This window comes from Alligator mississippiensis, chromosome 6 (genome assembly GCF_030867095.1).
Source record: "Alligator mississippiensis isolate rAllMis1 chromosome 6, rAllMis1, whole genome shotgun sequence".
Classification (NCBI taxonomy): Eukaryota; Metazoa; Chordata; order Crocodylia; family Alligatoridae; genus Alligator; species Alligator mississippiensis.
This window is the reverse complement of record NC_081829.1, coordinates 52,852,621-52,879,008: the sequence shown is the minus strand read 5'-3', so window position 1 is coordinate 52,879,008 and position 26,388 is coordinate 52,852,621. Positions and strand designations below refer to the sequence as shown.

Here is a 26,388-nt window from a genome sequence, read left to right as displayed (position 1 = left end):
CAACCAATTTTTTCCTAACTTGACTTTAAGGGTGCATCCAGATGACCCCGAACATGCTTCTTGCAGTGTCTCAACCCCCTTTGTGATGCTGCAAGAGGCATGTGGAGGAATGAGAAAATGTTCCCCATATTGCAAATTTGCAGTGCGGGGGCAAAATTAGACCCCTGGATATCTAGGGGTCCAAAAAACCCACACACACAAAAAAAGTAGGGCATCTGGAGGCTGGGTCCTCCATACAGATGCTCTGGCTGCCAGAGAGTCTCTATGGTTAGCCTTCATCCAGGTACTGAAGCACACTCCAGTGCTCCAGTGCTCCAGCAGCAGGGAACTGGACCCAGGCTCCAGTGCCAGTAAGTAAGGGGTCAGGGGAATGGAGGAGGGGGAAGGGGACCATGGGGGAGACCCCTGCCAGCCCACCTCACTTCCCCACCCCCCAATCCCTGCTCCACCTGACCCCATCCCCTGCCTGCTCCCCAAACTCCCTGATGCCTTTCCTGCCCAGCCCCACCCCCCCACCTGCCCCCTGAGCCACGCTGATCCCTTCTCTGCCCAGTCCCAGTCCTCCCAACCCCCCTGATCCCTTCCCTTCCCAGCCCCTTTCCCCCCTGCCGCCAGCCCCCTGAGTGTTACTTAAATGACCAATTGCTTAAATTACGAGTGAGACTTTATAAAGGGGTATAAGGCAAGGTGCCATGTTTATTGTTTACATGACTTAGACATAGAGGTTTGGACACACCATTTATACAAACACACACAAATTATCATAAACATCATTACACACAGGCATACACATACACAAAAAAACCCATTCCATCTACACATACACTAGATATAGTTACCAGAAACAGTTGCTCAATATCAGCTTAGGGTGGCCAACCCAGGCTTATTGAGTAAATGATGATGATTTGAAGATAGCAGATTTGAAGACAACGGCTAGAGTCGGGTGAACAGATGCATCTGTGCTTCGATGGAATAGCAGTAGAGAAAGAGACTCACTCAACTTGGCATTTTTTAAGTGTTCTTTTATAGGGATTGACATCTTTTGTTTCAGTGCTTTGGGGTTTTTCTATACCCAGCTTCTGTTTTTGCTCTTGCTTTTCTTTTGTCTTCAGTTTATCTTAGCCTTGGCGTGTTCTTGCTGACCATCTGGCAGGATGGGTGCATTCCTTTTCCCCATAATTTTTTTTTTGTGCCTTAGGCTTAAAAGGGATTCTTGAGCCATTCATTAATTAGTTTACTGACTGGCAACTTACATTTGACACCTTGTTGTTCATATAAACAATTAAAACTTTTTTTCCAGTCTCTATACCATTCTCTTACTAGTAACCCTTTTACACACACTTATACATAAAGGCTATGCAGAGTTCATTTACTTATGTCAAGCAGAAGGATACAAAATGGAGTTTTCAAGTTGCTTACAGGACAAGACTAATATGGTTACATTTTACTACTATTACACTCTATGTTAACATCAGCTACATTAGTTTAGTTCATGCTACATGTCCCCCCGTTGACCCTTTAAATGTTAGTGATGACTGAGTCATAAACTACATTTGTTTGATAAGAAGATATTTTGTTTTTAATTGCAGTTCTTAAAGTTTTGGATACATTGATTTTATTTAACTACACATATAACACATGACAAGAAATAAACTATTCATTACAATAAACAATATTATTATAGGGTGCAGTATGCTAATAAGAATAGTCATCCTTGAAGGAGGTTATTTTGTGAAGACGTCATACCAATGATATGCTAATATTGGTTTGGCTTCTTCTGAAACTTATAGGATTTTTTTTTTTTACGTAGATGCAATATAGAAATACTGTGCACTTGTGCATTATTATGTGTGACAGTGGTTAATTGGGTTATTTGCAAATTTTGCATCAGAAGGTTGAGCAGGGTTGTCTAACTTACTTCTATGGAAACATTAAAATTTAGCAAATTGTTATTTTTTATATTTTGAATTATTTGTTTTGTGAAATAATATGTGAAAAGTGGAGTTTGAATAACAGTGACATTACATGTACATTGGTGCATGGGAGGAAATTTAGCTTCTTTTTTTCTTGTTAAATAATTTGTTTGAGTCCTGACACACACACAATTCATTTTATTAAAATACAGTTTGATAGTGCTATTATCTAATTTATCCTAATAACATGTGGATAGTTCGTTGCTCTGAAATAAGCAGGGTTCTTTTAAGAGTCGCAATTTGTGACATATTTATTGATTATCAGTTTATTCACTATACATACATTGCTTGACAATTTTGTCTTGGTCATTCAAATATTTGCTAATTGAATGAGGGGTCTAAATGTGCTTTTTTTGAACGGGGGGTGGGGGGGGGGGTTATGAATGACCATAATATCTCTGGGTGTGTGTTTGGTAAAGCTCAAATTATCTACATACTTAAGAGACTAGTTAGGGAGGTTACACACACTTCTGATATTAAGGGTTTATGTAACAAAGCAAAAAAAAAATAAAAACCTAATAAGCAATAAGCAAAGCTAAGTTAAAATATTATGACACACACATATATTTAAAATAGAAAAACACAACAACAAATACAAATTAACATTTGTTCTCCTTTATTGGTTTTTAATAGTCACTGGTCTTTTAGTCCATCAGTGTCATTGGCATCCTGTGGCTTTTAAATAAATTTAATACATTAAATTTCATACACCACTGAATAACTAACTGAAATACATGTACTTATTTTGATTCTTTTTTCTAATTGCATTTTATAGACTACTGTACTAAGACGGTTAATGATATGCACTAGTTCAATTTAGTTGGAATCTAAAGTATGTTTCTTTTTTTATCCCAGTTATAAATACATAACTAAATACATTCACTAAACACACACATATTACTTTTTTTACTAAATGCCATTTTGCTAAACAAGTAAACTTTACAACTTAAAACTTTAATATGAATTGCTGTTTTTTGTTTCAAAGATTAGAAGAACTTTCCAGTCCAACTGGACATAAGTGTTCTGGTTTGGGATTTATAGACAGATTTAATTTTTAGAGAGAATACTACTAATAATACTTATTACATTTTTATGATATTTATATATATTTAAACTTTAGCTAACTTAAAATAAACACATTCATTAAATAAACAAAAACAAAACAACAGGACAAACAACACAGAAGAGACAGACAAAACAATTTTGCTGTGATGATAAAACCATGACTTCGGTGAAGAAAATGCTGTTGATGGCCTCATAGTTCTTTAGTCACCTGTGCTACTAGAATAGATTTTACACTATAGCTTCTGCAAAAGAGAGAGAGGAAAGAAAAAACAAACAAACAAACACACACCGACCTGCCAAGGAAAACTCTTTGCAGTAAAATATTATTTATATTTACACATTTACAGCGCTGACGTACTACAGTTTCATAAACACCCTTTTTTTTTGCCTTAAGTTGTTAATACTTTTCTTTTTAAAAGTTTTACACTATTTCTGAAGAGTGAGGGGAGGTTAAAAAAACATTTTTTTTTACCCCTTTACCAATGAGATTGCAGATACTTATTTCTAGTAGTTTTCCTGCCTTGCAATACACATACAAAGCAAACATACAACACTTCTCCTTCTTATTGGACCAGTGATAGAAGTTGTTGTACTTAACTTAAACAGAACACAGCATGGCCTAAGGCTCTTTGAGATCAGGACCTAACTTTTTTTTTTTAATGCAACTATATCTTTTTCCCTGCTTTAAAGCAGTTTTTTTTTAAAATACATTCTTACTCTTTTCTCCTACCTGCTCTAGCATTTAAACTTTGTTAATCTCTTATTTTTTCCTTCCTTTTTTTCTAAACACTTTCCACATCTTTCTCTCTATAATAGCTGCCTCCCAGCCTGTTTTTTTTACTTTCCTATGTTCCTTTTATTTGGCTTTTACTAAAGGTTTTTCTGTCAGGGTGTACTCCATAGTTTCATAGTTTCATAGTTGGTAGGGTTGGAAGGGACCTAATCAGATCAAGTCCGACCCCCTGCCACGGGCAGGAAAGAATGCGGAAGCCAAACGACCCCGGCTAGGTGATTGTCTAGCCTCCTTTTAAAGCCCCCCAGGGTAGAAGCATGCACCACTTCCCTTGGACGTTGGTTCCAGCTCCTGGCCACCCTGACTGTGAAGTAGTGCCTCCTGAAGTCTAGTCTGAATCTACTCTCAACTTATGGCCGTTATTTCTTGTTACTCTTGGTAGTGCTCGGGGAACAAGGACTCTCCCATTGCCTGCTGGTCCCCCTTGGCCAGTTTGTGGAAAGCCACCATATCCCCTCTCAGTCTTTTCTTGTGGAGGTTGAAGAGGTTCAGGTCCCATAGCCTCTCCTCATAGGGCCTACCCTGCTGCCCCCTGATCATGTGAGTGACCCTTCTCTGGACCCTCTCGATGCTGTTCACATCCCTCCTGAAGTGCGGCGCCCAGAACTGGATTGAGTACTCCAACCGCAGCCTTACCAATGTCACATAGAGGGGGAGGATCACCTCCTTGGACCTGCTTGTGATGTATGTATGGATGCATGAAAAGGTGAAGTTAGCCTTCCTGATGCTTCCACACATTGGCAGCCCATGTTCATCTTGGAATCAATAATGACTCCAAGATCCTTTTCTGCCTCTGTGCTGATAAGAAGGGAGTTCCCCAGCCTGTAGGTATGCTGCTGGTTCTTTCTCCCCAGGTGCAGTACCTTGCACTTGTCTGTGTTGAAACCAATCCTATTCTCATCCACCCACCTCTGTAACCTGTCCAGATATAGTTGTAGCCTGTCCCTCTCTTCTAGTGTGCCCACTTCTCCCCACATCTTAGTGTTATCCGTGCATTTGAACAAGGTGCTTTTCACCCCCTCGTCCAAGCCGCTGATGAAGATGTTGAACAGTGCAGGCCCAAGGACGGAGCCCTGGGGGACCCCACTTCCCACATCCCTCCAGGTAGAAAATGACCCATCCACCACCACTCTCTGGGTGTGGCCCTCCAGCCAGTTTGTAACCCATCTGACTGTGTAGGTGTTGACACCACAGTCACCTAATTTTTTAATGAGGATGGGGTAAGAGACAGTGTTGAAGGCCTTCCTAAAGTCCAGAAATACTAGGTCCACCATGACACCTGTGTCCAAGGATTGTGTGACATAGTCATAGAAGGCAACCAGGCTGGTCTGACAGGACCTGCCTCTAATGAACCCATGTTAATTGCCTCTAAGCATAATCTCCCCTGCTGGTCCCTTGCAGATGTGCTCCTGGATAATTTTCTCAAAGAGCTTCCCCAGGACTGAGGTAAGACTAACAGGCCAATAGTTTCCTGGGTCCTCTTTCCTCCCTTTTTTGAAAATGGAGACCACATTGGCCCTTTTCCAGTCCTCTGACACCTTGCCAGAGTACCACAAGTGCTCATAAAGCTGTGCAAGGGGTCCTGCAATGACCTCTGCCAAGTCCCTCAGCACTCTGGGGTGGAGATCATCAGGACCTGCTGATTTGAACATGTCTAGTCCCACCAGAAGTTCCCTGACTAGGTCCTCACTGACCCTGGGCCCGGCTGCGCCTCCCCCTGGGCCCATCCAGGATCCCAGTGAGAGGGTGTCCCTGTCCCTGATCAGAAAAATGGAAGCAAAGAATCTGTTAAAGAGGTTAGCTTTGTTGTTTGGTGCAACCGCCAGATTTCCAAGCGTGTGCTGCAGAGACCCCACATTACTTGGTACCTTCTTTTTACCCACTATGTATTTAAAAAAGGACTTCTTGTTATCCTTGATCCGGGTTGCTAGTCCCAGTTCCATCTCCACCTTAACCTTCCTTACAGCCCCCCTACAATCTCGAGCAATGGAGGTATAATCCTTCTTGGTGATGGCCCCTCCCTTCCACTAGGTGTACGCCTCCTTTTTGGCTTTGAGGCATTGCTGGATGCTTTTGGTGAGCCATGGGGCTTTTGAGCACTCCTGCCCGCTTTGATCCGCATGGGGGTTGTCACCCTTTGGCCTTGGAGGATCGTCTCTTTCAGGAATGACCATTGTTCTTGGACTCCCAAATCTCCTCCCCTCCGGAACCTCAGTGTCTCCCTGACTAGTCCCCTTACCTCATTGAAATCCACCCTCCTGAAGTCCAGGGCTGCTGCCTTGCTGCAGGCCTTTGACACCCTGAACTGGATGGTGAATTCCAGGAGGCGATGATTGCTATTCCCCAGGTGGTCGAGAACCTGCAGTCCTCTCACCAGGTCATCGCCTGTGGCCAGGACCAGGTCCAATAATGCATTTCTCCTGGTGGGACTGTGCACCCCCTGAGTTACGTGGAGGTCCTGTAGCTCAGCTAGGAACTTATGTGAGCAGTCAGAGCTGGCTGACTGCTTGGTAGGAGCAGAGCAGAGTAGTGTGCCCCCCAGAACTTGGTAGTCCTTCATCCTCCTTTTCCTTTGTCCTAGCCTTTTTCCAATTAAGGGTAACCCACAAGGTGGTGGAAGCTAGGGTTTTAAGGCACCCTATATTTGCTCCTGCCCATTACCCAGGGTGATCATTATGCAGCATTTTGCAGAGACTACCCTGCTACACACTAAGCACATCCAGGAGGGTATCAGTTTTAGGCCTTTATACTCTCTTGCTATGGTCTTCTTTAATCTTCATGGGCACACTTTCTCACTTTTGGGCTTCCTGGCCCCTTCTTGGGCCAGTTGAGATTGCAGGCTTCTGGGTCTGGCAGTTTTAACAGGCGGGGGGGGGGGGGGGTTGTGCCCCTTCTCTGGACTGCCATATCACTTGGTCTTCTAGGACCCTGCAGACACCTCTCAGATCTCTCTCTCTCTCTCAACTCCCCTCAGAGCCTCTGGGCTCATTCAGTTTTATTCTCTCCTGATCTAACCACTCCTGCACTTCACGTCACTGACTCTGCCTCAGCCACCTTTCAGACTGAGTCCCTGGCTTTCCATGGTCTCACAAACTTTGGCTGGGCTCTGCTCTTTAGCATCCACTCTTAATTCCTTTCTGTACTTTGTAGGTCTGTTCTCAAACACCTTCAGAGATCTCACTTTTAAGCAGTTCTCTGGATCTACCAACTTTTTTTCAACTCTGATGGCAATACTTTCCCCAGCAGATCTTTTTCTTTAGCAGCTCTCCAGAATCCCAATACTTCCTTTTTCTAGGTCTTACCAACTTTCAGCTTTTTTTCCTTCAACAGATCTTAGCAAATCTTGATTTTTTTCTCTCTTTTCATGTTGGCCTTGCCTTCTACAAACCAAAAACAATTTCTGTCTCTCTTTCTCACAGACACACGGTCCAGTAAACTCCGTTTCAGGTCGCTCCAAAAAATCATGGGTGATAAATTGCACACCACACACAATTCTTTCAGAAAAACTTTTCCTACCTCAAAAAGGAACCTTCAAACTATGCCTCTGTAGAGAAAAAAACAAAACATGCCTCTGATAAACTCACTGCTTTTTCCCTGTCCAGAGTAACTCAAAGTAATTCTGGGCACTGATCTCTGTTTACATAATTGTACCCTGATGTTTCCCAAAACAAGCTGTTATGCTCTTGCAACAATTTTTATATCTTCTAGGCCCTTCACTGTTCCCAGAGAGGTGGGGGGCAGAACCAAGTTTCCCCTCACTTCCAATCACAGATTCTCTGCCACTGCCTGAGCAGATGTCCAGTAACATACCTTGTCTTTTTCTGTGCTGCTGGCTGCCTCTGTTGTTTTGGGGTTTTGGTGGGTTTTGGGGGGATTGGGGAGGGCAGGGCACACAGGATCCTAAAGTATCTGTCTCACATTTGTCTAACTGTCTTTGATCTTTTTGAAGGTCCACTGCCTGCATAACACTTTACCTTGCTATAACTTGCACTTGTAACTTACAACTTACAAACTTCACAGAAAATACAAAACTGCTCTTGTAACTATTTATAAAAGACTGTAACCCTTCCCAAGGAAGGACCCTGTCATTTACACAGCCTTTTCAGCAGAGAGATGATTTTTTCTACTCTCTCCTAGCTTCCTATTGCAAACTCAACAGGAGGTTCTTACTTAATTCTAAGCAGACCACAACATGTACTCATGTCTCCTACTCTGCCTGACCCAGACAAACAAAGTTTTCTGGTCAGCAGTAACAAACTACCTCTTCTGCACAAAACTTACAACCCTAGTCACAATTACCATACACATTTACCTTACTACAAATTTTAGCTAACCCCTTTAAAATGCCTCCTAAAAGTTAGTTAGATGGAGGAACAGATTTTTAGTAGCGTCCCATAAAAGCCACATTCCTGCAGTCTCCTTTTTCATGGAGTGTGGTGGTGTATTATATACCTGCATATAGTTCTTAAATTAGTATTTTAAATCTGAAATGGTACAGGCATCTGCTACTGCCTGCTTGGTGTATGGGCTATGTCCAAATCGCTGCAGCACTTGTTTTAAAAGACTCTTATCTTGCAGATATGTAGGCAGGGGATTTTTGACATCTTTCAAATCTTAACTTCCATCTCCTGTATTTTTCTTACTGCTTAAAGTCAGTTACTATTTGTTATTATTCAAATCCACTATCCTAGTCCATAAAAATGTGCTAAAAAGTCCAATTTCTAACATAACTAAGTCTGAAAATAAAATTCAAACGAAAGCAATGGACCCCTCTCTATAAGTGGTCTGGACTACCCCAGCAGTCCATAACCCACAGGTGGGCTTCTAAGTATCCGCAACCCACAGGTGGGCTTTCCAAGTAAAACAACTTGTCCAAATATCCAAGTACCCACAGGTGGGCTTCAAATTCTTCAGGTTACAACAAATTGCCTATCTCCAGGCATTCCTCTATTTTTCAAATGTGGTCGGTCCAACTCAAGACCAATATACTCAGCACTTCTACCACTGGGCAGTGTGCATACCTTCAGATAGACATACAAACACATATACAGACAAAACTTAACTATACAGATAACACACAACTGATCAATAACCACAACATAAAACCTTATTCACCCCCACACATTCTCCACCAAAAATGTTACTTGCCAATTGCTCAAATCACTAGTGAGACTTTATAAAAGGGGATAAGGCAAGGTGCCGTGTTTATTGATTATATGAATTAGATATAGAGGTTTGGACACACCATTCACACAAATGCACACAAATCATCATAAACATCATTACACACAGTTATACACATACACAAAACAACCATTCCATTCACACATACACCGGATATAGTTACCTACAATAGTTGCTCAATATTAGCCCAGGGTGGCCAACCCGGGCTTATTGAGTAGATGATGATGATTTGAAGATAGAAGATTTGAAGACAACAGCTGGAGTGGGATGAACACATGCATCTGTGTTCTGATAAAACACAGCTTCTGTTTTTGCAGTTGTTTTTCTTTTGTCTTCAGCTTATTTTAGCATTGGAGTGTTCTTGCTGCCCATCTGGCAGGATGGGTGCATTCCTTCTCTTCATTATTTTCTTTGTGCCTTAGGCTTAAAAGGGATTCTTCAGCCACTCATTAATTAGTTTACTGACTGGTAACTTACATTTGGCACCTTGTTGCTCACGTAAACAGTTAACTCTTTTTTTCCTGTCCCTATCCAGTGTCTCTATCATCATAATAAAGTGAATTCTAAATACATGTTTCATAACTTCATGAATACATGAATATATGTTTTGCTGCCCTCCACAGGGACTACACCCCTGCCAAAGGCTATGGCCCCCCAACAGGGGCTATGCCCCCCCATGGGCCATGGTCCCCCCTCAGGGGTTACAGCCCTCCCACAGGGGTACAGCCCCCCACAGGGGCCATACCCCCCCACAGGGGCCATGTTCCCCCCTCAGGGGCTACAGTCCCCCCACCAGGAGCTACATCCACACAACAGTGGCTATATCCCCCCATACGGTTACAGCCCCCCTCAGGGGCCATAGCCTCCCCACAGGGGTTATAGCCCCCCAACTGGGGCTATGGCCCCCCACAGGGGTAGCAGCCCCCACCAGGGATTACAGCTCCCCCCACAGGGGCCACAGTCTCCCCCACAGGGGCTACAGCCCCCACTATGGGTAACAGTTCCCCCCAACAGGGGCCTAATGGCTCCCACAGGGCTGCCATCCCTCCTGCAGGGCCCACATGCCCCACCCTAGCCCCCCAATTGCTGCCTCACCTGGCCCTATCCCCTGCTGGCTCCTGCAGCCCCCCTGATAGGTGCCCCACCCAGCCCTCCCACTCCCTATACCCTCCAGTGGCTGCCCCACCCAGCCCCAGCTCCACTTGCACCCCCAGGCCCCCATGGCTGCCCTCCCAACCCCAGGCACCAGCACTTTAAAAAAAAGCCTCTACTCACCATAGAAGCAGGGGCTGGGGTGGGCTCTGGGACCTCCTGGTGGAGTCCCCCCTGGGCAGCACAGGGCAGAGGAGGACAGTAGGGGGCTGTCACCTGGTCCCACTGTTTGAGTGGGGCCTCAGTGACTCAGGCAGCAGCTGAAACTTCTCTTAAGTGCATTTTTAAAATTATTATTTTTGTGGGGATGGTGTGGTGGGGGGGCAGGGATCGGGGCCTTGGGGGACTGGGGCTGGGCAGGGCAGGGATCAGGGGCTTGGGGGGCAGGCAGGGGTGGGGCTGGGCAGGGAAGAGATCAGGGGCTTGGGGGGCTGGCAGTGGGTGGGGCCTGGTGGGGAAGGAATCGGGTGGGCTCAGGGGGCAGAGAGGGGGTGGGGCCGGGTGGGTAAGGGATTGGGGGTGCTGGAGGAGCAGGTGGGGCCAGCAGGGGTCCCCCCATACTCCTCCCCTGCTCCTGCAGCCCCGCAACCCTTACTTACCAGCACTGGAGCCCTGCTGCTGGCATGCTGTCTGCCCTGCATTGGCAGGCAGCGTGTTTCAGCACTAGGGCAAGGACCAACCACAGAGATGTTCTGGTGACCAGAGCATCTCTGTGGAGGACCAAGCCTCCAATTGCCTCAGGGAGACCATGCCCTTCTCTTTTTTTTAGCTCTGTGTTTTTTTTACCCCTGGACATCCTGGGGCCTAGTTTTGTCCCTGCTCTGCAAACTTGCAGTGGGGGGAACCTTTTCCCATTCTTGCACATGCCTTTTGCAACATCTCAAAGGGGTTTGAGACACTGCAAGAGGCATGTGCAGGCTCATCTGGACACACCCTTAGAGGACAGTCTCCAATGCCTGATAACGTTGTGTGATTTATGAGCAAGAAACCTTTATGCTAGCGAGTCAGTTCCACTGTAATTGCCTTCCATATTTATTACCAATTAGGGTTATAAGGTGCTTCTTCAGAGCCAGAGAATGATAGTGAACTCTCTAAAAGTCCCCACTTGTGCAATGTAGTTTGTACTTATTTGACCAAAGTTGGATAGAATAACCAGAGTTCAAGACTGGGAATGTACTGCTCTCTGTTTCTGTTAAACTTATTTATGCTTTTAAAAATAATTTATTTAATATATCTGCAGGGTTTTTTTTTTCCAGTGTAAAGGTAATTTAACCATGTCTCTTTCTTTGCTTGTTTTAACCTGCCAGCAGTAGTTAAAAATATTTACATTTAGTTGATGTGAGCTATCCTACATTTTCTGATGGGAATAAAATGCATAGTGTTTTCGGATAAGAAAAGAAAAATCACTTGGAAATACAATCCATAGCAACTATGAATTTCATGGGTTTTTTTTTTTATTTTCAATACAAATTTCAGGTCTTGCAATAAATATGCCTCATTTATCAGAGTAATCACATTTTATTGTGATTCTGAATAATATGAACAGCAAATTCATTTTCAATATTTTATGTCTCCTCTCATCACCCATATATCAAATAAGTTTTCTCCTTAACTATTCATTCTTCCTCCTTGCATAAATTGTATGGATGTTGATTTTCAGGTTGCATTGGACCTTATTTTCACAGCTGTGAGGCTTGAAATATTCTCAGTAGTGTGAGGAGAAGATAGATGCTCCAGCAATATTCCACAAGGTCCTTATAGTTCAGGCCATGGTAAGGAGAGGTGGAACAGCCCCAATGCTACTATTTTCCCTGCCTCATGGAGGTGGCTGGTGAGTAGTTGTATCATTAGTTCAGTCTCTTCCAAATGTTCTGGCAAGTGTAGCTGAACCACCAAGGGAAAGGAAGTAATCTACTTCTGATACAGTGTTATAGCAGTCTATATGCTCTTTAGAGCAAGTAAGGACTCTGGGACCATTTTATATGCCCTCACTGTACATTTTTAGCCCATATGAAGATTTGGAATTGTCAGAGATTTATAACTTTTGACTTCATGGCCTGGATACACATCACATATGCCTAGTCATTAACATTTTTCCCAATAGCTCAGCAAATTCTGGCCTCAAATAGTTAGATATGTTCCCTCACAGTATTTAGCCCCTTATTGTATTTGTATATTGTTAGGAGACAGAGTCTGATTTGTACATATATGTTCAGATTTTTCCTGGGCTAAAGCTTTTTTCAAAACACTTTCAGCCTATGGATTATTTGTAAATAGCTCATATTGACCCCTCTCTGCAACTGAGTGTATGGGTGTCATCCCTGTGTCTCTCCACAGCTCCAGTGATAGAGCTAGATCTATGATATTTCATTTGAGTAATTAATACTTACGATGTGTTCATTAAGGTGTTCAGTTGATCATCAAACTCCTATAGTTATCAAATCAGATATGAGTCATCAAATCAGATATGAGACATCCTGAGGTCCTTTGATGATTGTCATGAATTCAACAAGGGAGGTGATAATGTTGATGTTAGGTACTCATTCCACTGGTCTTTCTATTAGGGAGAAAAAGTGATCTTTTTAAGCAGCACAGCCAGGAAAGTGTCAACATAGGTATAAAACTGGCACAAAAAGTGTTTTAGCAGATAAATACATGAATGGGAGCATTACACAATTGTCTCTGTTTGGTATTTATTACATGGATACACGATTTGAGGAGGCCATTACTTGTCACTTTCTACTTGTGCATTTGGCAGGTGTTTGATCCAAACACCAATTGAGAATACCTTGCTTCCGTATTTCCTTTGCAACCAAGGTGCTGTAATTCAGTGTGGGGAGGATTGTGGGATGGACTATTGGCCTTAGCATCATTATCTCTAAGCAGCAAAAGCTTAATCTAAGCCTCATTCCATACAGAATATGGATAAAAAAGACTGTGTAGATTGGTCTCAGTAGTAGAAACTGGCACTTCGAATGCATGAAAAGAACTGCTTTTCTCCTCTTCTACTTCTGTTATTGCATTTCATTCACTATAGTTGGTTTTTCATATAGGGCATCCATATAAAGTCATGAAAGTGTGGATGCTAGTGTCTATTTTCCAATTAGTTTTGCATTCTTTTTTCTACCTTTGTATGTGAAAATTGCTGTATATTTTCTCAAACATGTATTTTGCTGTGAAAGGAGTCCATATACTTCTCTACATACTTAGCAGTTTGTTGAGACTGATGGTAAAGAGAAACCAGCTCTACAAGCAACTGGAAAACTGTGACATCCTGCATCTCTGATAAGGAGACTACTTTTTTTTATTGCTACTCCAACTTACAAGGGAGTGTATAATATAGCCATCTACTCAGTTTATGCCACACTATGAAGACGATGCTTTGGTTTCTGTTGTTTAATCACAACTCCACTTGCAGAGTTCTAGATTAGAAATTCTGATCTTTGGTTTGTACAAAAGAATGTTTGCTAGGTTTTGGAAAAGAGGTCATTGAAAGAAAGCCTACAAGGTGAACCAAGTTAACTTGGTCAAAAACATCTTGTCACTGCTCAAGTTCAGAACATGGTGAAAGAATTTGGAACAGTAATTCATGTAGGGATGAGAAATTCTGGGGTCAAAACCAGTTAATAGGGGAGAAGAAAGACCATTTGTACAGCACAACTTTCTCCCACTCAGTTGGATGTTCTGTTCCACAAGGCATGATGAGGCAGTGGAAGTGTGGGTGCCAGGTGGCTGGAGCCAGGCCTCACTGCCCCATGCTGCACAGGGGGGGTTCTGCCACAAGGCCCCAGTGACCCCAATGGCAGTTGTTACTGCTGGTGAGTGAGGGGCTTTTTTTTTTTTCCATCTTGGACTGCTGGGGCTGGGTGGGGGGAGCATCGGGGGGGGGTACATGGGGCGGCAATTGGGGAGCCCTGCTGCCCTGTGCTGCATGGGGGGCTCTGCCACATGGCCCCAGAGCCCTCACAACCCCTGCTACTGCTGGTGAGTGAGAGGATTGTTTTGTTTTTGAAGTGCCAGGAGGCTGGAGTCAGGGAAGCAGCCATCGGGGGGCTGGGGGTGCAAGCAGGGAATGGGGCCAGGTGGGGCAGCCATTGTGGGGACTCAGGAGTGGGCAAGGGGTAGGGAAAGGCAGGACAGCCATTGGGGGGCTGGGGGTGGAAGCAGGGGCTGGGTAGGGCAGCCATTGGGGGGCTGCAGGAGCTGGCAGGGGATGGGGCCAGACAGGGCAGCAATCTAGAGGCCTGGGGGAGCAAGCAGGGGTGGGGCATGTGGGTGCTGTGGGGTGGTGGTAGCTCCTGTGGGGGCCATGTGGCCCCTGTTGAGGGGGTTGTAACCCCTGTTGGGGGGGGCTGTAGCCCATGTGGGGGTCTGTGGCCCCTGTCGGGGGACTGTAGCCCTGGGGGAGCAGTCCATGATCTGTTCGGGGGGCTGCGCCCTGTGGGGGACAGGGGACCCACCCCTCCTAAGCAGCCCCTTAGCACAGTCTCCCCACAATCCACCCACACCTACCCATACACCCTATAGCCCCCCACATCCCTCCGCAGCCACCCACATTCCCCCACCCCCTTCCCATCCCCCTCCTGCAAACCCCACATCCCCCCAGCACACAGCCTATGTGCCCAGCTGCCAGACAGGATATGACCTGCTGGCAGGAGCTGTGGCTACAGGGGCAGCTGTCCCCACATCCTGTTTAGTGAAGGAGTCATAGGGAGCTCTAACTGCTGTATGATTAGAAAACTAAAGGCAAAGAGCAAAACATATAGGTATTTAGAATTCATTTTATTTTGATAATAGAGACTCTGGTAGGCCTCCAAATTGCTTTAGCACTGTAGACATATCAATAAAACATTGCCCAACAGATCACTTTCTCTCTGTGTCTCTGTCTCTCACTCTCTCTGTAATTTTAGATGGTGGTCTTTTCTTTTAATTGTGGAGGAACATGGATTTTGGGGTATTTTACACAGTGACTTTGGGATTTTTTTTTTATCAGGGATTTTTCAGTTTTCAAATAGGGAACACCAGAATTCCTGCTGGGAAGGCAAGTGACAGGAATCAGGCAGAGGAGCCTGATCAGAGCTGGCACATTGGACCCAGCTGAAGGCGTCTGAACTCCTGGTCAATTGGGGCTGTGAGGATATGCTTTGACAGGTCAAAGCAGGCCACCGCACTGGGAACATATTCCAGGCAATAGCTGCCCAGATGGCCAGGCAGCAGACACTCATGGCAGTAGTGCTGCACAAAGGCCAACTCTGCAGCCACAGCCCACTGGCAGCTGGCCCAGAGTGGACAGATGCCTCTAACTGTCTGTACAGTCCCCATCTGGGTCTGGCAGGTGTGCAGCAGGTCACAGTTAGGCAGCAGCCCCCACTGCCAGACTGCTACGGTGGGTAGAGGGTGCAGGGAACTCTCAGGGCTGCTTCAGCAGTCCAGATGGCTCAAGGGGTAATGTCTTCAGGTATCAATAATTGGCTGGGCCCCAGAAGGTCCTGAGAGTGAGTAGCCCTGAGATACTTGCCAGGACAGCTTTTTGTACTGATGGGGCCAGGACAGGTGCTGGCCTCGGGCTGTAGCTCCTCCTGGCTGCAGATCCAGGAGGAGACTGGCAGGGTTATTTTGCCCCAAGTGGTACAATTTGACCCACACCAAAGCGTATGTCTGGGTGTGTGCACTGAGGCAAAAAGCCCCAGCTCAAATTTACACCTCTTCTATTTGAGCAACTGCAAGTGCATGTGCTTGCATGTGTAGATGCACCCCTAGAAGGCCTATGATTCAATGCACGGGCATATCTGGCATGAATACTATTACTAATATGTACTGACATACAGGGTGGTTTTGTGTTTGTGAACATTTCTGATAAAGACAAAAAATAACTCATAAAGAGTAGATAGAAAAGTGAATAAAATGATTGATGTGACTGATAACAAAGCAAAATAGTGGGTCTTATTTAGAAGAGTTGTATAGAAATTATTTTTTCTGCATTCATTCAGTTAAACTTAACAGTCAAAATTATTTTGCATTTTCAGAGGGTTTGGTTCTTATTAATATTCCCATAGGACTCAATAATTAATATTTTATTCCTAATCTTTGGGATTATTTAGAGCCCTGTTATTTAAGATGATAAGAAAAAAAAAAGTTGACATTCCTCTGAATGGAATTGTTTCTTATCCTGACATTTGTTTAAAAGAAGAGAATTTTTCATGAAACGGAGGCTAACTTTTCTTGTCAGTACCTCCCATGCAGCTTCTACACAGAAAAGTTCAAAAGACAAATGATAAATACTGTTGAAAATAGAAACAAAGACAATTATAGTTAGGAATAGAGAATTAAAGACAGGCTTGAGCTACAAAACCTAGGTTTTGATCTGGATCAACTAAAAATTCATGGGTACATTTCAGAATTTCATTTCACATCATTATAGAGGTAAGACCTACTTTTTAAATTCAAAGGTTCTGAGAAATCTGTTTTGGTGCCTGGGTAGCTTATATGCAAAGCTTACATTCAATAATGTCCAATTATTTTTTCCAAAAAAGAAAAAGAAAACAAGAAAGAAAATACTGTCTGACACACACAAATGTCTTCCAAATCAAATCATTGTATATTTCAGGCAAAGATGACTCAGCTGCCAGAGGCTGAAAAAGAAAAGATAGCTGAGCAATTGGCTGACTTGAAGAAAGTCAAGAGCAAGCTTGATGCAGAGATTGAAATATGGGATGATACCAGCAATGACATCATTGCTTTAGCTAAACGGATGTGTGTAATTATGATGGAGATGACAGACTTCACAAGGTAATTATACAGAAAATAGTCTTCAATATTTATAAGTGTTAGAGGCAGTTGTCACATTGGTAAAACAAAATATACTAAAATTTTGTAATGGCAAGTGACAACATCTTTGTAACGAATCCAGTACAATTGAACTTCAGAGCATTAGATTTGAAGTACCAAAACCCCAGAAGGGTTGTTTTAAGCTTTGTATGATGTTTGTCCTTGAATGGAAAATCATGATTTCTATCTGTCCTCTTTGGGGTTTGCTGTACATTTTGCTCAGGGACATTTTCTCTGGTTGATCCTTTTAGCATTTGCATCTTTTCTTTTCTATTGAAAATGATAACGTGACAAAATAATTTAAGTTTTCTAGTTAGAAAATAGCTCATCTTAAACTTTATTATCCTATTTGTATGACAGCTAATTACTTCTGTAAAATGTACCATAGCATTATATAATGGACATGTATACAATATGAACTGTATAGGACAAATGACTAGTACATGTGCAATTGGACTGATAGCTTAATTTCACATTTTCATAACAGCTGAAATGGGATTATTTTACCTCGTTACATTATGCTGTATTATGTAGTATCCATGAACATGCTATTGTATTACAGACAGATCTGAAAGAGGACATTTCTCACTGGTGTCATTATAGGTTACCTGGTTGGTGTACTACCTGAAGCAGTCTGTTTTAGAAGCATATTGTCTGTTGCAATGAATGTATAAGCAGTTATTCTCATAGTTACAAATATCAAAGGAATTGTTTATAGATGTTTATTAATAAAAGTCTTGTGGCTAAAATTGGTGGAGCGGGGGTGGTGGAGTCTCAGGTGGTGGAGTGGGGGCTCCAATGGAGCCTTACATGGAACTTCTTGTTCCATATGGAAAAAAAAAAAGCAGACTTTTCCTGCAAGAGACAGAAGAACTATAAGGCACCAAGGACCAGATCCTCAGTTAGTGTAAATCTCTATAGCTCCATTTAGTTCATCAGAGCTAAACCAATTTGTATCATCTGAGGATGTAGCCCTAGGCCTGCCCCACACTCTTCTATTACATTATGGTAGCCCTTCGAAAACTATTCATAATTTGACAAGGTTTTAAAGTGATATCTATTAACCCTGAAGTCCACTACTTCTCAATTTATTTTATGATGCAATATACCGTTATAACAGGAAAAGATGCACTGTGAAGTCAGAGACTTTATAATTAAAACCTGTCTAGCTGCACCTCTCTCTCAAAAATACTTTAAATTAATGGCCTTAGATTCATCAAGATTAATGGAGTCAATGTCTGCTTTCGGTTTTGCCCGTATGGCTCTCAGATCTCAGCATGAGCTTAACTCTCATGTTCAAGAGCAGAGTAGGGTCTGTTAGGTTTTTCCCTCATAGGGCATGTCCAGATGAGCATGCATGTGCCTCTTGCAGCATCGTGTGCATCATGTGACCCATGTGCAGGAACAAAAAACCATTCCCTGCGATGCAAATTTGTAGCTCCTGGGCAAAATTAGATCTCTGGATATGCAGGGGTCAAAAAAGACCCCAGGGAGAAAAGTGGGTCAGGGGACAGTCCTGGATCATGCCCTGAGGCAACTGGAGACCTGATCCTCCACAAAGACAGTCTTGTAGGCAGTGAGAGTGTCTCTACTGCTGGCCCTTGCCTGGGTACTGAAGCACGCTGCCAGCTCATGTGGGGGAAGAACCCTGCAGACAGGGCAGTCCATGTTCTGTGTGTGGAGCTCTGCCCTGTAGGGAGCAGGGGACCCACCCCTCCTAAGTAGCCCCCCGCTCACACACACAGTCCCCCCACACCTACCCACACACTGACCCGCATTCCCCCACATCCCCCTACCCCCTTTCTGCAACCCCCCCCATGTGATAAGGAAACCAAAAGCAGACATTAAAACATATAGATATTTAGGATTTATTTTATTATGATCATAGAGACACTGGTAGGCTTCCAAATTGCTTTAACATGGTAAATCTAGCAATAAAACATTGCCCATCTGAATAATCCCTCTCTCCCTTGTTCTAATTGTGGAAGAACATGGATTCTGAGGTATTTTAAAAAGTGAATTTGGGGTGCTGTTTCAGCAGTCCATTTGGCACAAGGAGTAGTGTCCCCAGATACTAATTGCCCAGGCCCCAGAAGGTCCTGTCTATTTGTGTTACACAAATGTCATGGGCCTAAGGCCCACCTAACTAGTGGCCCCTACGGTGTGGGACCAATGGAGGAATAACACAACTAATTCCTTGGGACAACTAAAGCAAAAACAGGATAGGAGTGATGTGGGGGTCAAAGGTTCAAAATGTGAAAATAAGTGCTCCGGAGGGGGACACCAAGCATAGACCCCCAGGCCGCACCCACCAGTCCTCAAAGGCATCCAAGGAGCTGGTGGACACTGCCCACTGGTGCTCCACCCATAAACATGTACAGACAAGTGAGAGGAAAGCAACCCTGCAGTCTCTGGGCACCTTCCTGGCCAGAACCTCCTTCCTGGTTAAGTACAGGGTCCACTTGGCCAGGGCCAGGAGGAGGTTGACTAGGAAGTCCCAAGACTTGGTGGGGCCGCAGATGGGTGGCCAAAAACAAAAAGATATGAGGTGAAATTCAACCAGAACCTCAAGAGGAGGTTCTGGAGATGGAGGGACTGCTGCCTGGGGCACTTGAGGGTCATGTGCACCAGGGTCTCTCTCTGCCTGTAGAATGGGCAGGAAAGCAGGATGTCCATGAAGCTCACCACATACACACCCATGGTGATGGCTCCATGGAGGAGCCACCAGCTGAGGTTCCCAGCAGCTTGTGGGATAAGTGTGGACTACAGACTCAGCCACTGGGGTGCCCCAGCCACACCCTTATTGAGCAGGTCCTGCTGCTTGAATCATAGAATCATAGAAGTAGGGCCAGAAGGGACCTTGTAGATCTTCAAGTCTGACCCCCTGCCTGGGCAGGAGGAAAACTGGGCTCAAATGACCCCAGCCAGGTAGCCATCGAGCCGCTTCTTAAAGACCCCCAGGGTAGGAGCCAGCACCACTTCCCTTGGATGTTGGTTCCAGATCCTAGCCGCCCTAACTGTGAAGTAGTCCTTACAGATGTCTAATCTAAACCTACTCTCCAACAACTTGTGGCCGTTATTCCTTGTTATCCTGGGGGGGTGCTAGGAGAAACAAGGTCACCCCCAAACCCTTCTGGTCCCCCCTAGTGAGTTTATAGACAGCCACAAGGTCCCTCCTCAGCCTTCTCTTGTGAAGGCTGAAAAGGTTCAGGCCCCGTAGCCTCTCATTGTAGGGTCTGCCCTGCTGTCCCCAGATCATGCAGGTGGCCCTCCTCCGGACCGTCTCAATGTTATCCACATCCCTCTTGAAGTGGGATGCCCAGAATTGGACACAGTACTCCTGCTGTGGCCTGACCAGTGTCGCATAGAGGGGGAGGATCACCTCCTTGGACCTACATGAGATGCACCTGTGGATGCACGATAGGGTCTGGTTAGCCCTGCCGACCGTGATCTCGCATTGTCAGCCCATGTTCATCTTGAAGTCAATGATAACTCCAAGATCCCTGTCTGCCTCTGTGCTATCAAGAAGGGAGTTTCCCATCTTATAAATGTGCTGCCGGTTACTACTGCCCAAGTGCAGCACCCTGCATGTATCCGTATTGAAACGCATCCTGTTTTTGTTAGCCCACCCTTGCAACCTATCCAGGTCTTTCTGCAGTCTTTCCCTCCCTACTAGCATGCCCACCTCACCTCAAATTTTGGTATCATCAGCAAATTTGAACAGGTTGCTTTTCACCCCATCGTCCAAATCGCTAATAAAGAAATTGAACAGTGTGGGCCCAAGGACAGAGCCCTGGGGGACTCCACTGCCCACTTCCCCCCGGTCGAATATGACCCATACACCACCACCCTCTGAGTATGACCCTTCAGCCAATTAACAATCCATCTGACTGTAGGCATCGATGCCACAGTCGCTTAGTTTTTTAATGAGGATGGGGTGGGAGACGGTGTCAAAGGCCTTGCTGAAGTCCAGAAAGACTACATCCACGGCGACACCTGCATCCAATGCTTTTGTGACCTGATCATAAAAGGCAATCAGGTTAGTCTGACATGACCTGCCCCTAATGAAACCGTGCTGGTTGCCCTCGAGCATCATCCCCGATGCTGGCCCATCACAGATGTGCTCCTTGATGATCTTCTCAAAGAGTTTCCCCAGGATTGAGGTAAGACTGACGGGCCTATAGTTGCCCAGGTCCTCCCTCCTCCTTTTTTTAAAGATGGGGACCACATTGGCTATCTTCCAATCATCTGGCACCTGGCCCGAACACCACGAGCGCTCATAAAGCCATGCCAAGGGCCCTGCAATAACCCCTGCTAGCTCCCTCAACACCCTGGGGTGGAGAGCATCTGGACCTGCTGACTTGAACACGTCCAGCCCCTCCAGAAGCACTCTAACCCGGTCCTCCTCAGCCTTAGGTCTTGAGGCGTTCTCCTCGACTCCGTCTTGAAACACGGTGGGGGAATCCCGGTCCCTGCACAAGAAAACGGAGGTGAAGAATTTGTTAAAGATGTCTGCCTTCTCCTCTGGCGCAACCAGCAGATTGCCCAGTGCATCTTGCAGGGGCCCCACATTTCCCGATGCCTTCTTCATCCTCCCTATATATTTGAAAAAGGACTTTTTATTATCTTTGATCTTGGACGCTAGTCCTAGCTCTATGTCTGCCTTAGTTTTCCTAACAGCCCCCCCTACAGGCCCGAGCAGTGGAGGTATACTCTTCTTTGGAGAAAGACCCCCCTTCCACCTGGTGTATGCTGCCTTTTTGGCAACCAGGCATTCCTGGACATCCTTGGTGAGCCAGGGAGGTTTTGGGGCACTCTTGCCCCCCTTGCTTCTTGTTGGGATCATCACCCCTTGGACCCTGAGTATCGTTTTCTTTAAGAAACGACCACTCATCTTGGGAACTGAGCTCCCCTGCCCTCAAGAACCCCAGCGCCTCTCCCACCAATCTCCTCAACTCTTTGAAGTTGGCCCTCTTGGTGTCTGGGCAGGACATGAGGGCGGCATGATGGACAGCACAGCACATGAGCGTGTAGAGATGATACTGATGGATGGTGGAAAACTGGACTGGTTTGGTGTCCTCCAGCTGGCTCAGGAGGTGGAGCAGGAACATCGTGAGGCCAGGCGAGGTGCCAGCCCCATGACAAACTGGTGGGCTGGAGGACACAGGGGGCAGGGACCATCATTGCACAGGACCTGGTCAACAAGGGAAGGGCATTTGGAGGTAGCCCACATCCTCCAGTAGACTGTCATTGAAATGCCAGTAGGCCGACCCTGGATGCCCAAGCCCTAGCATGGCTTGGGTCCAGGCAAGGTGATGATCACTGAAAGGGGTCAGCCAGATGCCAGAGGAGTAGGGCCAGGCAAAGTGCAGCAAAGAGATATAAACCCAGTCTAACTGGGAGTGGCATGCCTGCTCCTTTTCCACCCTCAAATAGGTGAAGGCAGGGGGGTTGATAGGGTGTCAGGCATGCCAGGGAGTAGTCCATAAGGATTTCCCTGAGGACACCCATGGTGGCCTGGTTTTGCTCCCTACCCAACCTGTCTTGCATGTCTAGAGTGATGTTAAAGTCCCTGCCAAGGACCAGACACTTGTGAGGTTTGAGAGTGCCAATGTATGTGGCCACCTGGCAGAAGAAATCTGCCAACTCTGGGTCCCCCACAGGGGCATACATGTTCAGGACGTTAAGGATCAGCCCTTGCACCACCTCAACATCTTGGAGAACCTCCAGCTTCAGGCCTAGGGAGAACAGGGTGGCTACCCAGCAAGAGGTGGCTGAGAGATGACAAAAAAGACACTGCTTCCCCACTCCAGCCACCAACTAGGCTCATTGGCTGTAGTCATCAGGGTGTCCTGCAAGAATATCATGGGGTATCTTCACTCCTGAAGGAAGGAGAGCACCCAGCACCTCCGGAGACCCTTTCCTGAAGTTGTGGACATTGAGGGTCATGATCTTAAATGACCTCATGGCTGGGGGCGTGGATTAGATGGTTCAGCAGGGGCTTTGTGCACCTCAACGCCCAATGTGGAGCCTACCAGTTCACATAGTGCCCTCTCATATGTATAGAGGGCATCTATGAAACTGCAGGCCCACCTATAGATCCAGGTGTTGCAGCTTTTGGACCCCTTGCCTTCCCCCACCAGTGCCCTCACAGTGGCAAGGACACTTTCAAAATCTCCACAGTGATCCAAGGCTAGCTATACCTTCCTGGCAGACTGATGGGTGTAGTCACAGTCAAGAAATACAAGTGGCTCATCCCTGGGGACCATTGGAATGGAGAGGTCCACAGGCTCCATGGACCCTGCTGGTTCTCGGGTGTCTACCTGATCCTGGGGCTCAGTAGACTCCTTAGGCACCCTCTGAACCTCCCAGTCTACTAAGACCTCAGACTCTGGTTGAGATTGGGAGAGCTCTGCAGCCCCTTGGGACAAGGGTGGGGTGGGGCTCCTTCAGAAGATGGTGGGGTAGAGCTGGAGCCCTAAGGGGTCTGTGCAGGGTCCTTGACAAAATCAGTATGTTAATTAGGGGACCCCACCGTGACCCGCTCTGGTGCAGGACTATGGGGCAGGCTGGAAGTGAGGTTTTTTTTTCTGGGAGGGGGAGGGAAGAGACCCATCAGGCACCGGGGTGGCTTTGGCATCTGCCTCAGGGTCCTGAGAAAGGGGACCTCCTCCCTGACGACTCACCAGGGTGAGCCCCAGGGCCTCTGTATTCCCCAGATCAGATGGAGGAGGCTTTGCTGCTGGGCCTTCCTTTGGGTAGCTCAGCCTCTGCCTCAGCACCTGTGGTTTCAGGGGGTAGGCCCTGATCAGCAGAATGAGGGGTTTTCTCCATGGGCTTCTGTTTGGGAATATCTAGAAGCCACAAAACCTCCTCCATGGGGATCACCCATTTGATCTTTCCCAGGGGTGGGGTATCAGGCTTAGCTGGGGAGGCCCCTGGAGTCTGGGCCACTCCTTCCCCCCATGTGGTGGTCTTGGGAGGGGGAGAGGAGTCCTCCACATCAGAGAGGGAGAGGAGCCCTCCTCATCAGAGGGCTCCAGCAGTGCCTGGGCCTTCCTCTTGCCCTTATGCACAGAGGGACCTGCACCCACTCAGACATGGAGTGGTCCTCAGGTGGAGAGGCTCCAGTAGGAGAAGGTGAAGGTTGGTGGGGTTGAGCCAGTTATGATAGGGGCATGACTAGGGGCAGGGGGACCCTGCTCTCTCTCTCCCCTGGTTGCTGCTGCTCTCCCTGGGACTCTGCCAAACTTGGTTGGGGGACAGGGTCCCTTGGGCTCAGAGTGGGGCTTGTAGTTGTGGCTGGAGTGCCAGGAGGGCCTGAGAGGGAAGAGGTGCCAGTGGTAGGGGCACCTCTCTTGCCAGTGGGACCCATGGATGCCCTCCCCACCTGGCCCATGGGATACTCATGATGCAAGTGCCCCACGGCATGGCAACAGAAGCACCGCAGGTCCCCCAGTGTATAGAAAGTCCCCACCCGGACCCTCTGATAAGGAATTCCTAGGCACCCCATAGCCTTCAGCTGTGCTTCTGCCACCATGTGGATCATAACTTGGTGATGGAAAGAGAGCATGTGGTGGAGGTTGGGGTCTCAGCACCCCAGTGAAGGGGCCACTACCAGGGAATAACTCTCCCCAGGGTTTGGAGGTGGGGGAGTAGGGCCCAACTGGGAATATAGGAACCACCCTGGTCCTCAGCTCTTCTAGAGGCTCAAGGGGGATATATTCACCCTCCACCATGAACCCCCTGCAGGAAGACAAGGCAGGATCAGATGCAGTGAGGTAGCTGTGTGGGAGGCCAGGAGCAGGCAGTCAATTAGGAAGTAATCCAGTGCAGGTGGTGTGTCAGGTGGTTCAGCAGGGAATCTCCCTCTGTCCTGAGAGGGGGCAGCAGCAGAAACAATGGCAGCAGCAGCAGCAGCAAGAGCAGCAGGGATGGTGGGAGCTGTCCAGTTTAGCCACTCAGGGTGTGCTTTGGTGAAAGTGGAGGTGAAGGCGGGGGGTTGGCCTGCCAAGGCAGCTGGGTCAGGCAAGGCACCTTCAGGCTCTGGCAGTGATGGTGGGGGAGGAGGGGCCTACAGGCAGTGCAGACTCCCTTCCCAGGCTGTCCCCCTACTGCAGCTTGGTGGCAGGCTGGACAGCAGGCCAGAACAGAGGTGCAGAAGCTGGAGTGCAGTGCAGTGCAGTGCAGTGGGCTCCTCTCTGAGGGGGGACATCAGCATGCAGCAGAGGATGTCCCCCATGAGGGGGGGCAGCAACAGCAGCAGCTCAAGGCAGGAAGGGGTATGCCCAACTCACTCCCAAAAGCTCTGAGACCAAGCCAGCAGCTAGCACTAGCCAGAGGCAGGAAAGGGCCTGGCCATCTTCTCCCCAGAAGCTTCTGAGACCAAGATAGCAGCAGCAGCATGGGACAGGAAGGGGCATGGCCAACTTCTTCCCAGAGGCTCCTTCCCTAGAAGCTCCTGAGGGTAAGTAGCCCTAAGCTGCTGGTCAGGGGAGGTTATTATACTGCTGGGGTCAGCACAGGTGCTGGCCCCAGGCTCTAGCTCCCCCTGGCTGCAGATCTGGGAGGAGCCAGGCAGCGTTATTTTGCCTCAAGTGGCACAATTTGCCCTGCACCAAAGTGCATATCCAGGCACATGCACTGAGTCAAAAAGCCCCCGCTCAAATTTGGACCACTTCTACTTGAGCTGCTGCAAGCACACATGCTTCCATGTGTGGATGTGCCCATAAAGTCCACAGTCACTGACAGTAGGGTGTGGAATAATACACTCAGCAGGAAAAAGGAGAATACAAAAGGATACCAATTCAGTGAGAGGATATGTTTACATAATTTTTGGTGGGGGGACCCATCATCTTAATTTTTAACAATCGTTTGCATTTCAGAACCTTGCAGAAACACCTAAGAGTGGAACTCTATCAAATAATACATTAATTATATCCATAAACATTCCTGAAAGCAAATATGTCAGCAGCAAACAGGGTGGATTCAGGCATGGGCCTTGAGGTGGTGCTGCTGCACCCTCCTTTGATTTCTCAGCATGGCTTGCAATGACAGGGTACAGTGTTGCATGCATGCAATGAGCTCCTTGCTGCCCACCATCTGTCAAGCGAGCTCTCCTCTGCCCACCATCTGCACCCCTCTTTGCAAAATTCTAGATCCATTTTTGGATGAAGGCACTTGCAATTATTGCATCAGATCATTCACTGTGTTCTTGCTGCTTTGCCCATCTCTGGGTGCATCTACACATGCTGATTTAAGATGCTTTAGCCCTGCACATGCTGATTTAAAATTAATTAATGGTGCACAGCTACATGTACGCACCCTTAATGTGCCTTAAAAACAGTGATTTTAGGCAATCCATGCCTAAATTTGATACCTGCAAAAACAGGT

At 46.6% G+C, this 26,388-nt stretch overlaps 1 protein-coding gene across 1 annotated transcript in view; it reads left to right on the top strand.

The window, feature by feature from the left end:
* Nucleotides 1-26,388, top strand: part of CTNNA3 (catenin alpha 3) — a 1,574,321-nt gene that overhangs the window by 1,404,878 nt on the left and 143,055 nt on the right. Inside the window, 1 exon segment of the mRNA XM_059729874.1 lies at nucleotides 16,775-16,956. Coding sequence (XP_059585857.1) covers nucleotides 16,775-16,956 — 182 coding nt within the window.